This window comes from Perognathus longimembris, chromosome 3 (assembly GCF_023159225.1).
Source record: "Perognathus longimembris pacificus isolate PPM17 chromosome 3, ASM2315922v1, whole genome shotgun sequence".
In the NCBI taxonomy this organism is placed as follows: domain Eukaryota; kingdom Metazoa; phylum Chordata; class Mammalia; order Rodentia; family Heteromyidae; genus Perognathus; species Perognathus longimembris.
Window position 1 is genome coordinate 86,490,291 of NC_063163.1, and position 15,989 is coordinate 86,506,279.

The 15,989-nt window shown below is 47.6% G+C and overlaps 1 protein-coding gene and 1 non-coding gene across 3 annotated transcripts; one reads left to right on the plus strand and one right to left on the minus strand.

Annotated features, from left to right (window-relative positions):
• Window positions 1–481: 481 nt before the first annotated feature.
• Window positions 482–14,316, plus strand: Rnf34 (ring finger protein 34). Of its 2 annotated transcripts, none has more exons than XM_048342996.1 (6): window positions 482–617; window positions 8,185–8,406; window positions 9,517–9,924; window positions 11,047–11,157; window positions 11,351–11,552; window positions 13,514–14,316. In XM_048342996.1, the coding sequence occupies exons 1-6, from the start codon at window positions 612–614 to the stop codon at window positions 13,702–13,704; spliced, it is 1,140 nt and encodes a 379-aa protein (XP_048198953.1). In that variant the 5' UTR covers window positions 482–611; the 3' UTR covers window positions 13,705–14,316. The 2 variants fall into 2 exon arrangements, with proteins under 2 accessions (XP_048198953.1, XP_048198954.1); XM_048342997.1 differs by having other exon boundaries at window positions 13,489–13,688.
• Window positions 7,376–7,480, minus strand: LOC125349819. Its single transcript, XR_007210622.1, has one exon. It is a non-coding gene; the product is annotated as a small nucleolar RNA U13 (small nucleolar RNA).
• Window positions 14,317–15,989: the final 1,673 nt, after the last annotated feature.

Here is a 15,989-nt window from a genome sequence, read left to right on the forward strand (position 1 = left end):
GAGCATTCTATTGCGTGCAAGGCCGGCGGGTCCTTGAGAAGCCTCGAGGTCATCACCGAGTGTGGCCGGTGCAAACGTTTCTTGAATAAAATCCGAGGCCCCGGTTGGTTTTTAATAAAAGCCTTTAAACCAACCTCGTTTTCAAATTCACCGACGTCTTTCCTGCCTCCCCGCCCCGCTTCCAGAGAACTTAACCACGCACCCCACAGAGCCAATGGGGCCCAGAAGATCGTTCGGGGGCGAAGAAACCCATTTCAACCTTCCAACAGAGAAAACGAGGCCTCCCGCCACGCCCGGGCCCGCCCAGGTCAGCTCCGGACCTCCCGCGCCCACCCAGCCCTGCTGAAAGCCCCGCCCCAGCCCCCAAATTTCATTGGTTGCGGTGCCCGGCCCCTTGAGTGTACGTTCCTGATTGGCCTTCTTGGCCGCCGCTCTCCCATCTTCCCGGCGGGGCGTGCGCCGAGCGTGGCCACGCCCATTACGTCCGGACGCTCAGCGGCTTTCGGAGGCTCCGTAATCGCCGCCTTCTGGAAGGTAGGAGGTCGGCTGTTAGGAGCTGATATGGTGCTGAATTCCCTGGCCGAGCCGACAGAGCCGAGGTGGTCGTGGCCATGAAGGTGAGGGGCTAGCGGAGCCGGGCAGGCCCTCCCCGCCTCTCCTGCCCGGTCGGGTCTCCCGGAGCGCTTCTTTTCTGTGTGCATATGTGTGTGTGAGCGGCTACCCCGCCGGCTCCTTGGAGACCTCCGCCGGCGGGGCCGGGGCCCGAACCTGCCCGGGGCTGAGACCGGGCTTCCGGCGCCTGTCAAGCTTCCACAGTGACCCCCTCGCGAAGAGCGAAGGGAGACCCGGTTCCCGGCTTTCACGCCTGGGGGTTTCCCCTCTGCGCCGGGGCCCTCAGCACTTCCTGGGGGGCCCGAGGCAGACTAGATGGTTGGTGCTCGCCTGTGCCCCCGAGCCCGTGCCCACGGAGTGCCCTCTGCCTCCCCGAGTCCTTGAACTAACCCAGACGTTCAAGGGGACGTCTTGGGAGCCTGGGAGGGGGTGAAGGGGGAGTCATGCAGAAAGAATGAGGTTGGGGCAAGGAGAACAAATGCCTCGGAGTAGGGGTTCAAACCTTCCCCCACCCCAGGAGTTCTTGGGAGATGGGGGTGTTTAACGTGACCTAGAAGCGCGTGTCTGCCTCGCCACTAGATACGCAGCAAGTAATCTGGCAGCTTTTCTCCAAGGTGGGTGTGAAAACGTGGAAGCACCACCAATTAGAAGTTTCAAGGGACCGGGCGAAAGGAGGAGTGTGTTGGTGATAGTGGTGATTTTGGCCTACTTTGGGGAGATGATTGTCTCAACTTGATCGCTGGGAGTTTTGCGGATCTCTTTATACAACAATCAATCCAAGTATTGATTCATTTGCCCAAATCAGACCAAGTGGCATGAGTCATAAAGTGATCATACACTTCCAGACAGACGGTTTCATTAATCTCAACGAAGTGTATTTGATGTGGGTAAGGAAAATAAAAGACGGAGCCGCTACAGGAGCCCTGCCCTTCACAAACTGCCCAGGATTTACTATGGAAGCTTGAAAAGAAGTGTCAAATGTCTAGAAATTCAGCAAATATTTTGCCAAATACCTCCTGCCTGCTTTAAGAAGGAATTTGCCAGTCAAAAGAAAAGAGATTTTTGGCAATAACCACATTACAAAGCAGAATGGTATATCAAGAAAACAAACCCCTCACACCTGTAATCCTAGCTACTCAGGGGGCTGGGATCTGAGGGTAGAAGGTAGAAGTCAGCTGGGGCCAGGAAGTCTGAGACTCTTATCTCCAGTTTACCACCAAAAAACAAAAGCTGGAAGTGGAGCTGTGGCTCAAGTGGTATAGCATGAACCTTGAGCAAAAAAGCTTAGGGACAGTACCCAGGCCCTGAATTCAAACCCCAGAATCCCAGGACTAGCAGAAAAACAAGAGCCAGAAGAGATAACTCTAGCTGGAGAAAGCAACTTTCAAGAAGATAGTTAACTTTTTTGTGTGTATTTGCCAGTAGTGGTGCTTGAATTCATCTTCTCATGATCTTGCTGGGCTTTTTTGCTCAAGGTTGCACTCTACAGCTTGAGCCACACCTCCACTTCCAACTTTTTGCTGGTTAATTGGAGATGAGAGTATACAAGTCTCTGAGAAGCATGGTTGGAATTCATCATAGGAAGACAATTCCAAGAGACTCTTTATCTTCAGCTGACTAACACAAAGCCAGAATTGTGGGCATGGCTCCAGTGGTAGAACTCCAGCCTTGAGTGAAAAGGCTAAGCAGTAGTAGCTCAAGGCCCTGAGTTCAAGCCCAATACTGGTGCGCACACGCACACATAGACAGACACAGACACAGAGTTCCCTGTATATTTCATTCAAAGAAGTGTCAGTAGGATATTATTTTCTGTTCTAAGGAACATGTTTCTCAAGTACTTCTAAAGAGGATAAACATTTTATTATGTCCATTGTTTCTTCTGTCTGCTTTTAAGTTTTCAGGAAGTTCGACCTAACTGAAGTTTATAAAACAAGTTCTTTCTGGTGCTTTTGCAACACAAGATTATTTCTGAATCTTAGTAACGTGAAAAGTTGTCCACTTTATAACAAAACCTATAGTGTACAAATTATTGGAGCAAGTTTTCATTGGTGGAGGAACAGAATCCTTCTCCAGTCCTCTGGCCTTTTGCAGTGATTGAGAAAATTCAAATTCTGTACTATGAAAGTACTTGGCCCATCCTTTAACTATAACTATTGTAGTAATTTAGAGTTATGGCTAGCAAAGTCCACTCTCAGAAGAGGCATTATTTCTACTACAGTTTACTTAGTTTAATGAAATGATGTAGATGGTTGTGCTTTGTTGTTTTCATGCCCATCAACTCCCCCACTCTTGTCACTTAAATCTTCATGGAAACCACAATCTAGTCTGGCTACCTAGTATTACATTGGATGGAATCATTAGAAGGGATCACAACCGAAGATAATCTAAAATTTGTAGCCAACTTCAGCTGATGCTTTACAATGAATATTTTGATGTATTTTTCCACACACACACACAATTAAAGACAGCTGAACCTTGAGGCCAGTTGAAAACTTTGGCACTCTGCCAGATAGAGGGCTGGTCTCCTGCTTCAGGAAACAAATAGAACACCATTGCTCTTGGTTTTGTTGGTAAAAAGCAGTGGTGCAGAATGCATTTATATTTCTGAGTCTGACTGAGGAACCAGGACAAAGTGCTTATAACATTGATGGAAACTCAGTCACACTCATAGAAATAATGTATCCATGAATAGTACCTTCCTTTGCTGCTATAAAAGGGAGGGAATGGTGGGGAACACCAACAGCTTTCCTTGCCACCAGAGGAGGAGGGCCTTTGGTGTTGATATGCTCTCCCATAGGCCTTCCTCTGAGGAAGATGGAATTCTGCTCACTACCTCACTGTGTCTCCCCTCAGCTTGGTTACCTGCTTGTCACTAGATGATATATTACCAAAACCAGTTGGATGGCTGCCAGACAAAAGTAATCTTCTCCAATGGGTGCTATCAATTTTAAAAGTAAACATTTCAATTTCCATTTATCTCTGTCTAAATTGGCCATGAAAAAATGTAGTGTCTGTCCCCCTAAAGTCTTGGTGTAGTAGTTTTGGAGAAGCAAAAATGCCATTGGATGCCACAATGATACAGAGGGACCTAAATATCCAGGCAGGTTTTAGAATTTAATGTTCTATTCTAGTCACAGAGGGTTTTATTATGATACCTGACTAGTAATTGATATAAGCCAGGCAGGCCATGTTCTCATGGCTTAGATACCAGGACTAGTTTTGTTATAAGGGGGTGGGTAGGAAAGGGATTCGATTATCCAAAAAGAAGTTACTTATTTTCAGTAGTTATTAGTGGTCAGAAAATAAGTTTTGAAGCTAAGTTCTCTGAGCTAAGAATATTGGGCCAGGCATAGATGGGGGGGGGGGGGGGGAAAGGTGCGTCTAGTCCTGGGGCTTTAACTCAGAGCCTGGGCACTATCCCTGAGTTTCCTTTGCTTAAGGCTAGTGTTCTACCACTTGAGCCACAATGCCACTTCCAGCATTTTCTGAGTAGTTTATTGGAGATAAGAGTCTCACAGACTTTCCTGCCTAGGCTGGCTTTGACCATGATGCTCAGATCTCAGCCTCCTGAGTATATAGGTTTCCAGGCATGAGACATTGGTAGCTGGCTTAGATTTCTTTTTTTAATTTTTGTGCAAGTTCTGGGGTTTGAACTCAAAAGCCTGGGCACTGTCCCATAGCTTTTTGCTCAAGGCTAGTACTCTACCACTTGAGCCACAGCTCCACTTCTGGCTTTTTTGGTAGTTAATTGGAGATAAGAGTCTCATATGCTTTCCTGCCTGGGTTGACTTCAAACTACAAACCTCAGATCGCAGCCTCCTGGATAGCTAGGATTGTAGGTATGAGCCACAGGCCCCCAGCTTAGATTATTCTTTTTTGTTTTGAACTAATATTTGTGGTCAAGGAAGGAAATGCAACTGTCTGCACAGTATTGTTCTTTGTAATGTCTTGGGTTTACATGGTGTATTCTTTAGTGTCCTGTTCTCAGTAGGGCCCAAGTAAGGCCAGTCAGCTTACTCAGGGCTTTAGTTTTTAGCCATGTGACTTTGGTTTTACTTATGGAGACTAATAGCTAAGAGCTAGATGGTGGGCATGGTTGTGTGTACCTGTAATCCCTCCACTTGGGAGGTGGGAAGGAGGAGAGGCAGGATTTGCCAGGGCTGCTGTCCTACATCTGTAATCTTGTTACTCAGGAAACTGAAATCTGATCATCTGGATTTGAAGCTAACCAGGGAAGACACATCCCTGAGACTCTTTTTTCTTGGGACTTGAACTCAGAGCCTGAGCACTGTACCTGTCTTCTTTTTGCTCAAGGCTAACACTCTACCACTTGAGCCATAGTACCACTTCCAGCTTTTTCTCTTATGTGGTGCTGAGAAATCGAACCCAGGGCTTCGTGCATTCTAGGCAAGCACTCTACTGCTAAGCCACCTTCCCAGATCCCCTGAGACTCTTGTCTGCAAAAAAACAGAAGTGGAGGTGAGGCTCAAGTGGTAGAGCCAGCCTTGAGCTTGTCCAAAAGTGAAAGGCCCTGATTTCAAGTCCTAGTACTGGCACAAGAAAGAAGGAAAGGAAGAAAGAGAGAGAGAGAAAAGGAAGGAAGGAAGGAAAGAAAACATTTGGGTCTGGTGGGGTAGCATGGTTCAAGTGTGTCTAGCAACTGAATCTTTTGACTTCAAACCCAACACTACAAAAACACAACAGACAAAAGCAATTTCCCTTCTTAGTAAATTTCAATATTTTAGCAATGTGACATTGCTTATAACAGAGATGACATAAAGAAGCATTCTGAGTAGTTTCTTAGCCAGCCATATAGTGGTGGCACTAGAGGCTGTGGGAGATAGCATCCCATGAATCAGAGGGGATCAAAGCAGGTAGGGTCATTTAATTGTGACAGGTGCCAAAGCTTCCTTAAAATTTCACCTCTTCAACTTGTGGAATGAAGAGTGTTCACCATGGTCCTTCTGTGGTTGAGATATTTCTCTCCTCCCCCACCTAGTTGTTGCTAATTGGAACATTGTTTTTAATCTTTTAAATTATCTTCAAGTATTTGTACAAAGGGGGTTCAAGTCAACATTGAAACTTTCCAACTGAAACATTCTCAGTTGTTTGTGAGCTGCCTTTAAAGCCTGCAGTTGAATATTCTTAAAAGAATCTTGATTTTCATGTTTTTATGTTCAAGCTTTAGAGTCTGAGGTATGGCCTATTAATTATCATTTAACCTCACTTTTAAAGGCATCACTATTTCTTGAAAATTACAGGGCACAAAGACATATAATACTTAAGCCAGTGGCCTTGATACTTAAGGCTGTTTGAACCTTTTTATTGGAGTTCTCTTGTCCTTTCACTATACTTAATGTTCCATACTGGACCTCACCATACTGCCTATAGCAGGACAACAATGGCATTGTCCTCGCCAGTATTCCAAATTACCATTTTGGGCTGCCTTTTGCAAAAGGAGCTTGTTGGCTATCCAGCTAGTGTTTGGCAGTCAGGTAGTTAATGGTATCATGTGCTGCTCTTGTAACTGATAATACCTCTATCTGGACATCTGATACTTGTCACCGTACCTGGATTCTAGAATATGAATAAGAATGGTAAGGTGCAAAAACCAACTGGTTCCAGCCCAGGTCTGTGGTCAATTTTGCATTTTAAGTATGGGAAAGTGCCATTGGATCTCACATTCCAAAATTGATAGTTACCTCTTTTTTGTTGTTGTTGGTGGTGGTGGTTGTGGGTCTTGAACTCAGGGCCTGGGCACTGTCCCTGAACTCTTGACCAAGGCTAACACCCTACCACTTTGAGCTACAGTTTCACTTCCGGTTTTCTGGTGTTAATTGGAAATCAGAGTCTCTCAGTGTTTCCTGCCTGGACTGGCTTTGAACCATGATCTTCAGATCTCAGCCTCCTGAGTAGCTAGGATTACAGGCATGAGCCACTGTTGCCTAGCTGATAGCTACTTCTATAAAGAGACTGATACTAGCAGTGAAGATGAAAATGGGCTGCTCCAGGTGGGGGAGGAATGGCCATGATGATTCACAGAGAAGAGACCGGGAAAACACATTTGTTTCTGGTATATCCAGTAGTGTGGCAAATGGCCTTCATGCCTTGGGTTGGCCAGCAGAATAACAGGTCCTTGAAAATTATGATTATTTCTTTCAGTCTGAAAGGCAGCTGCTAATGTTAAATTACCATATTCATAAAGAACTTGGAATTCTAGCTACTCAGGAGGTTGAGATCTATCTAAGGATCATAGTTCAAAGCCAGCCCAGACAGGAAAGTCTGTGAGACTCTTATCTCCAATTAACCACCAGAAAACTGAAAGTGGCACTGTGGTGTAGGTGGTAGAACACTAGCTTTGAGCTGAAGAGCTCAGGGACAGCACCCAGGTCCAGGGGGGGAAAAAGCCACAAGTAGAGCTGTGGCTTAAGTGGCAGAGTGCCAGCCTTGAGGAAAGAAAAGCCCAGGGACAATGCCCAGGCCCTGAATTCAAGCCTCAAGACCAGCACACACACATAAAATATTGAAATAGGGATAAGTAAGGTGGTACATGCCAAAGGGGGCTGAGGCAAGGCGGTGAGTTCAAAGCCAGCCTGGGCTTCATAGAGACCCTGCCTCAAAAAAAGTCTTTTCCCTTTGTTTAACAAGATACCATGAGTATTTCTTTATCGTCATCATCATCATCATCATCATCATCATCATCATCATCATCATGTAGTTGTACAAAGATGATTAATATTTCTTTTTTTCTTTTCTCAGTTCACGTCAGATGGCTAATGTGTCCACATCGTAACAAGATTTAGAGGGAGGCACATATTACACAAGCACATGAGAACCCAGTCATCACGCTTATGAACTGGAAAATCATCTTTTTTCGGGGGGAGTCTTTTCTTTTTTGGTACTGGTGACCTAACTCAGAATGTTGCACTTGCTAGGCTAATGCTTTGCCACTGAGCTACATCTCAGCCTCAACCATTAGTATTCCTAATGCCAAATTATTCTTTGGAAATACCAGTACATTGTTTTTCCAAATAGCTTGACATTTTGGAGCTGAGAGGAATACTGGTTGAGTATCCTCATGCAAATTGCTTAGGACTAGAAGCCCTCAGATTTGGACTTCTGGTTCAGGGATATTTGCCTGGGCTTTACCTATGAAGCATTTATTATTTGAAAATCTGCTGTGCTCCCTCATCTGAACTTTTTTTTTTGGTGGCGGGGGTGGTCAGTCCTGGGGCTTGAACTCAGGGCCTGGGCTCTGTCCCTGAGCCTCTCTGGCTCAAGGCTAGCACTCTACCTTTTGAGCCACAGTGCTACTTCTGACTTTTTTTTCTTCTGTTTATGGGGTGCTGAGGAATCGAACCCAGGGCTTCATGAATGCTAGGCAAACACTATCACTAAGCCACATTTCCTGTTCCGTCATCTGAACTTGTTTGAGCTTCTTGTCTGCAGTTTGGATTTTCAGAATCACGGTGTTCCTCCTGGTCCTCTGGAGTTCTGTAGAGGAACCCATCTCTCCACAAGCTGCTGCTGTTTTGCGCAGCCTCACCCTGTGGTGCTTGTGCTCCTTTCCAGGCGGGTGCCACCTCCATGTGGGCTTCATGCTGTGGGCTGCTGAATGAAGTCATGGGAAGCGGAGCTGTCAGGGGCCAGCAGTCAGGATTTGCAGGGGGCACCGGCCCTTTCCGGTTCACGTCCAGTGCAGACTTCCCCGCCTACCCACCAGCAGCCGCGGCGGAGGGGCCCAATATAGTATGCAAAGCCTGTGGACTTTCATTTTCAGTCTTTAGAAAGAAGGTAAGTTGCATGAAATGTTCAAGGAGAGCCACAAATAGGAGTTAATGATTGTAGGGATTTTCAATCGCTGATGTCTTGTTTGGTTTTTATACAAACATTAAAAGTCAGTGTTCGTAGCAATTTCCCATTTAGAAACCATAGCTGTGATCTTGTCACATTTTTCTGAATGGACATTGGCAGGCGCATGAGATTTCTCCCTTTATACCATTTCATTCTTCCTGTTGACATCCCCCCCCTCTTTTTTTTGTCGGTGGTGGGGCTTGAACTCTGGGCCTGGGCACTGTCCCTGAGTTCTTCAGCTGAAGGCTAGCACTTTACCACTTGAGCTACAGTGCCATTTTCAGTTTTCTGGTGGTTAATTGGAGATAAGAGTCTCATAAACCTTCTTGCCCAGGCTGCCTTTGAACCACGATCTTCAGATCTCAGCCTTCTGAGTAGCTAGGATTACAGGTTGAGCTACCAGTGCCCAGCTGACACTCAGTTTTTGAAGCAAGAGCTTTAACTAGCCTGTAATTTCGTTTGGAGAAGATTCACTCTGGTTTCTGGCTCATAGGAGCAAGGCTCTGGCCTCTTGCTATCCTCTCTGTGGTTCCCAGGATCGTTTGGGTTGTGCTTAAGGCTGAGTAGGTAACAGATGACTGCATGGAGTGGACCCCTGTGTTTTCTTTGTGATGTTGAGAGGTCATTTGGCTTTCTGCTTCCTTCCCGGTCAGGCTTTCTTTCCTCTCTGGCTGGGGACATTGTCCCCATAGGAGAGGAGGAGTGAGAAGGGAGTTCATGGGTGCCGCTCTCGCTCTCCCTGTGGCTCGTCAGCCTGGTTCTGGTAATTACATGTTTGCATCAAGGGGTGGAAAGGTTTTAATTCATTAACACGCAAGTGTATATTTTTTTTAAAGTGCTGTGTTTGAAATTCTGTGAATGCAAACTGCCTTGGCAGTGACTTCTGCTTTTCAGACTTTGGAAGATTTAAAATGCCTGGCAAGATGGGCTGGTGCCATGGGAGATATCATAAAGACCAACATTTAAAGAGAAAGCAAAGGCAAAAAATGGTATTTTCCTAGCGGCTATAGCTTGCTCTCTTTAAATGGCTCTCTTGTGTCTATGCTCCAGCATGTCTGTTGTGACTGCAAGAAGGATTTCTGCTCCGTTTGCTCCGTCTTACAAGAGAATCTTCGTCGGTGTTCCACTTGTCACCTCCTGCAAGAGACAGCCTTCCAGCGCCCTCAGCTGATGCGGCTGAAAGTGAAGGACCTGCGGCAGTACCTCATTCTCAGAAACATCCCCACTGACACCTGCCGGGAGAAGGAAGACTTGGTGGATCTAGTGTTGTGCCATCAGGGACTGGGCTCCGAGGATGACCTGGACACGGGCAGCCTGAACTCCTCCCGCTCCCAGACTTCTAGCTTTTTTACACAGTCGTTTTTATCAAACTATACGGGCCGCTCTGCCACTGTGTCTTCCTTCCAGGGAGAGCTCATGGATGGAGAACGGACCTCCAGGTCTGGCCTGCTGGCACAGGTAGGAGAGCACACTGCCTCGTGGCCATGTGTATGGGACCCGGGTGTCATGGGATGCCTTGAGATGGCCTGGCAGGCACCGCTGGACTAAAAGTGCTCATCCATTTCTGAACCTTCGTTACCTCAGTTTTCCTATTTCGTGTTAAACACTAATGGTTGGAATAATCGCTAGAAAGGTAACATGCACACTTGTAGGACTCTTGGTACACTTGTCACTCACCTGAGAAAGTCCTTAGTGTCCATTTATCTAACCCCTTACTTAGCCACCAAAAAGCCCAAGTGGAGCTGTGACTCAGATGGTAGAGTGCCAGCCTTGAGTGTAAAAGCTTAGGATAATACCAGGCTTGACTTCAAGCCCGGGAATTGGCGCATGCACATGGACACACAGTGGTCAAAAAAGATGTGAAAGGCAGCATGTACTTCAAGTGTTTTCTTTAAAGGACAGCTGAGATTGTTGAGTAATTTTTTTTTATTTTTATTTTTTTTGGTCATAGAGCTTGAGGCTAGCATTCCACCACTTGGGCCACAGAGCTATTTCTGGTTTTCTGGTGCTTAATTGGAGCTAAGAGTCTCACAGACTTTCCTGCCTGGACTGGCTTTGAATTTGTCCTCAGATCTCAGCCTTCTGAGATTATAGGTGTGAGCCACCAGTGCCCAGCTTGTCGAGGAGGTTTTCAACACGCAGTACTGGCATTGTCCATCCAGGCGGAAGCTGGGGGGCCTTTATGATTAGATGTAGGTGGTAGCAGATCAACGTCTTTCAGGCCACAAGACTGACGTGGTAGTTCTAGTGAATTAGCTTTCTCTGTCCGCATCTTAGAGCGCTAATGAAACTGATATCTCCTTGCCACCTCATACCCTCATTCTGATTATGTCCTACAAATTCACATGACCCTCCTGATTTAGTGTTATGAGAACTTGATGGGAGGTAGTGCTGGACGCAGCCTGTGGGCACCAAGGAGACATGTGGTGTGCGTGGCTTTGTGATTGATCCCAGAGGATCCCAGGGATTCTTCTCTGACCCGTGGGCAGGATCAGTGGCAAGCTTCTGTCTAGGGACAGGCATGTGTTCTGTTGTTCAGCATCCTGATTCCTCACCTAATCAGACCCATCACCTCTGTAGGGACAGAGTGACGAACCTTCAGCAAACACAGGAGATGATGACGATGATGATGACGATGATGATGAAGACGACGATGATGACGAAGAAGACGACGATGACGTGGAAGAGCAGGTGAGACCTTCTGTAGTTTGGCTTCCCTGGAAAGTAGGACACTGTGTAGACTGTGGCTAGGTTAGCACAGGGTGTCTGTTGTCCAACTCTTCGGGGACTGCTGGGAGCCCTGGGCACGGGGCAGGCTGGTGACCACGGAGGGCAGCAGGGCCTCAATGCCTGCCACCTGCGGTAATGGGTGTTCTGGTTTCAGACCCCTGGGCTCTCCACGAAGAAAGCGAGAGCTTCGCTGTCTGACCTGTCGAGCCTCGACGAGGTAGAAGGGATGAGTGTGCGCCAGCTGAAGGAAATCTTGGCTCGGAATTTTGTCAACTATTCGGGATGTTGTGAAAAGTGGGAGCTGGTGGAGAAAGTAAACCGGCTGTACAGAGAGAATGAGGAAAACCAGAAGGCATGTACGTATGTTCTCCACATGTTCACTGTAGTCCTGCCTCGGGCTTCTGAAAACCAGGTCATTGCTGCTACAAGTCAGGTGTTTTGTTTTTGTTTTGGGGGGAGGGGGCAGAGTGTGTGAGTCATTGTACTGAGAGTTGAATTCAGAGTTGGGCACTGTCCTAAATTTAGCTTTGTGCTCAGGGCTGGTTGATCTGCCACTTGAGCCATAACTCCGCTTCTGGTTTTTTTCATGGTTAATTGGAGATAAAGTCTCAGATTTGCCTGCTCTGGCTGGCTTTGTACTATGAGCCTGGGATCTCGCTCCGTCTCCTGACTAGTCGGGCTTATAGGCATGAGCCACTGACACTAGAACCTTTTTCTTTCACATTGGCAGTATTGGAGCTTGAGCCAAGGGCTTGGGCTTTGTCTGGCAGTTGCTCTCCCACTTGAGTCACTGGTAGCCTTTTTTGTGTTACCTATTTTCAAGCTAGTGAATGTCTCACTTTATGCCCGGGCTGGCCTAGGCTTTGATCCTCCTTGGGCTGTCCTTTGTTGCTAGGGATGATGGTCAGCACCACCGCATCCAGCCATTGTGCTTCTTCTGTAGCTGTTATGACAGGCGCACACCACTGCACCAGACGTCTACTGAGATGGGGTCTTATGAGCTCTTATGCCCAGAAACATAACCCCCTCCATCTTCCAAGTAGCTAAGTTGACAGGCTTGAGCCACGTGCCCAGCTTCAGCTCCCTTTTCACTACCTGCATTTTCTCAGAACCTAAATCTTGCTCAGAGCCAGAAACCCCATCTTTTTGAATCAAATGTATACCACCAACCGAAATGGTATCTGGCCAGGTGCTCGTGGTTCACGCCTGTTCTCCTAGCCACTCAGTAGACTGAGATCTGAGGACCATGACTCAAAGCCAGCCCAAGCAGGAAAGTTCAGGAGATTTTTTTTTTTTTTTTGCCATTCCCGGGGCTCGAACTCAGGGCCTGGGCACTGTCCCCGAGCTTCTTTTTGCTCAAGGCTAGCGCTCTGTCACTGGAGCCACAGTGCTACTTCTGGCTTTTTCTACATATGTGGTGCTGAGGAATTGAACCCAGGGCTTCGTGCATGCTAGGCAAGCATTCTACCACTAGGCCACATTCCCATGCCAAGATTCTAATTTCCCACCAAAAAGCCAGATGTCGAGCTGTGGTAGAGTGCTAGGTTTGAGCAGGAAAGCTAAGGGACAGTGCCCAGACCCTGAGATCAAGTCCAGGACTGGCACCAAAAAATAAAAATTTTAGAAAAAGGCCTCTGATGCAAAGGGAGCACACCCGTTTCCTAATCTTCCCACTGATACAGAATAAAGTTGCTCTTCCTGCTGGATGAGGCTATGGGGACTGCCCCTTCCTCACAGCCGCTCAGGTGTGGTCTCTGAACTGACTCCAAGGCCCATGTGTAGGCGGTCTAGGGTTCGTGTGTCTTTTTTCTAAATACAGAAAGTGTCTCTTTATCACAGCTCCAATAAGTTACGCCACGACATAAAATAGACCTAACTAGCTTGACATCCATTGCGCATGCCTCACCTGGCCTTGAGCCCAGCCCTCCTCATTCATTTACAAAGCCCTAAGGCTGCTAAGGTTAGGCTTTGGAGGTGCAGCCCAGACATGGAGTACCTGCCTAGCGGTTACCAGGCCCTGAGTTCAAACTCCAGCACTACCTTTCAGAAAGTCAGGAGCATCAGCAGGAAAGAACTGGAGGTGTGGCACAGCCATACACAGCCTGCCTAGCAATGGAGAGGCCAACTCTGATTTCAGACTTAAGAAAAAAAAAATTCCTAAAAACCCCGTCATTGCAGCTCTGCAGCAAGTGGTGTGGCATGGCGCAGGCAAAGTGGGGCGGTTCCCCTGAGGGGCAGGAGTGGCAGGGGTGGCAGGCTCCCTGGCTCCCTTGGCTCTGCCTCCTGCTGCAGGCCCCAGCTCTCCATTGCCTTGCAGACGGAGAGCGGCTGCAGCTGCAGGATGAGGAGGACGACAGCCTGTGCCGGATCTGCATGGACGCCGTCATCGACTGTGTCCTGCTGGAATGCGGCCACATGGTCACCTGCACCAGGTGCGGCAAGCGCATGAGTGAGTGCCCCATCTGCCGGCAGTATGTGGTGCGGGCAGTGCATGTGTTCAAGTCCTGAAAGCCAGGCTCTCCCGCTGCCAAGCCTGGCCCAAGCACAGAGTGCATAGAAGGAACTGGAAATAACATGGTTCAAAGGCTATTTTTTCACCTGGTTTTCGGCACTGCGAGGCGAGGCTCAGCGTGGACTGGGCTGTGGCCAGAGCGCCCTCTGCTGGGCCTCCCTTGCCCCCAGGGCACACGGTGGCTGTGGTCATGGCGTTGAGCCTGCGCTCCATGGAGGACTCGCCCTGTGCTCTTCCCCTCCCGCCTGCATTGGAAGCGTGGGCTCCTAGCTCACGGGAGCCGACTCCTCTCATTCTATTAGTCATGTATATCTTAAATGCTAATATCTGACGAATGTATGTTTTCACATTGTTGCTGTTTCCGCATTTAAACATCACTGGGGGCAACGGACATACTAATGGTCATCTTGCCAGGGCCTTAGACTAAATGTGTCCATTTTTTGTTCAGGTTCAGCTTTTTATAGCAAGGGCTGCATCTAGCTTCTTACATTAGAAGTGTGTGTGCTAAATTCTTTATTAACGTGCAACCCATTTCCACTGTTTTGTATAGTGAAGGTGTATTTTTAGTGCTGCTAGCTAAATTTCAACTTTAGGAATAAAATTAGATTAAAAAGATGCTTCTGTGTGCATGGTCTCTGTGACTTCCTAACCCACTTGTGTAGAGACAGGTTGCGTGTGCTGCCCTTCAGGAGAGCGGGGTGGCCTGCGGGGAAGTCCTGGGGGGCTGGCACAGCGCCGCCTTCCTGCTGCTTCCTGTCCTGGCTCCAGGCCCTGTGAGAGGGTGGAGCCAGGAGTTCCGTCCCCTCAGTTCACTTTAAACAGCTAAGGCCTCCTTCTGCCTGGGGAGAGCCATGCGTAAGGCCCTGGGTTCAAATCACTGGGAGTGGGCAAAGTGGCTACCTTATAATGAACCTAGCTCTGATGCTCCTTTTTTTTTTTTTTGGCCAGTCCTGTGTCTTGAACTCAGGCCTGGGCACTGTCCCTGAGTTTCTTTTTTTTTTTTTTTTTTTTTTGGCCAGTCCTGGGCCTTGGACTCAGGGCCTGAGCACTGTCCCTGGCTTCTTCCCGCTCAAGGCTAGCACTCTGCCACTTGAGCCACAGCGCCGCTTCTGGCCATTTTCTGTATATGTGGTGCTGGGGAATCGAACCTAGGGCCTCGTGTATCTGAGGCAGGCACTCTTGCCACTAGGCTATATCCCCAGCCCTGTCCCTGAGTTTCTTTTGCTCAAGCCTAACACTTTACCACTTGAGCCACAATGCTACTTCTGGCTCTTTTGGTTGTTTATGTGGTACTGAGGAATTGAACCTGTGGCTTCATGCATGCTAGGCAAGCACTACCACTAAGCCACATCCCAGTCCAACACTACTTTTCTTTTGTTAATCCTGGGGCTTGAACTCAGGCCTGGGCACTCTCCCTGAGCTTCTTTTCCTCATGGGTAGCACTCTTACCACTTGAACCACAGTGCCACTTGCAGCTTTTTATATTTATGTGGTGCTGAGGAATTGAACCCAGGGCTTCATGCCTGCTAGGCGAGCAATCTACCAACTGAGCCACATTCCCAGCCACTCCACTTCTTTTAACCTTTTCAATACTACAGTAGATGAGAAACTTGAGCAGCTAGATGATGCAGAAAGGGTGTGAAGTTGGTTTTGCAAGTCCAATCTACATTAGTGGAGAACAGCTATGGATTCAGCTTACTGGTGATGAGCAGATTTTAAAGAGATGGATAATATGCTTGGGTGCCAGTGGCTTATACTGTGATCCTAGCTACTCTGGAGACTAAGATCTGTAGGATCACTCTAGACAGAAAAGTTTGCTAGACTCCACCCCTAATGGAACCAGGCTGGAAGTGTGGCATAAGTGGTAGTGCATGAGCTTAGTAAGCAGCTGGGATTATACGATGAACCACCGGCACCCAGCTTATACAGACCTGCTTTACCAGAAAAACAGCAGGAGTCTGACCCTTGGTAAAGCTGTTTGACTGCTTGTACTTCTCTTGAGAGTGAATTTTTGAAACTTAATATTGTCTCTAAATCTCTTACTTGGTGGTAGGAAATCTATAAATTCAGGCCAGCAGATGATAGTAAGCAAATTTAAATATAAGGGAGACAGCTGGTACTGGTTTGGTCAGGTTTAAAATTTCAGCTTTGTTTATACATCATCTCAGCTTGTTTAATGTTTTTCTTTTGGGTACAGAAGCTTAGGTTCTGGGCTGGGAATATGGCCTAGTGGCAAGAGTGCTTGCCTCGTATACATGAGGCCCTGGGTTCAATTCCCCAG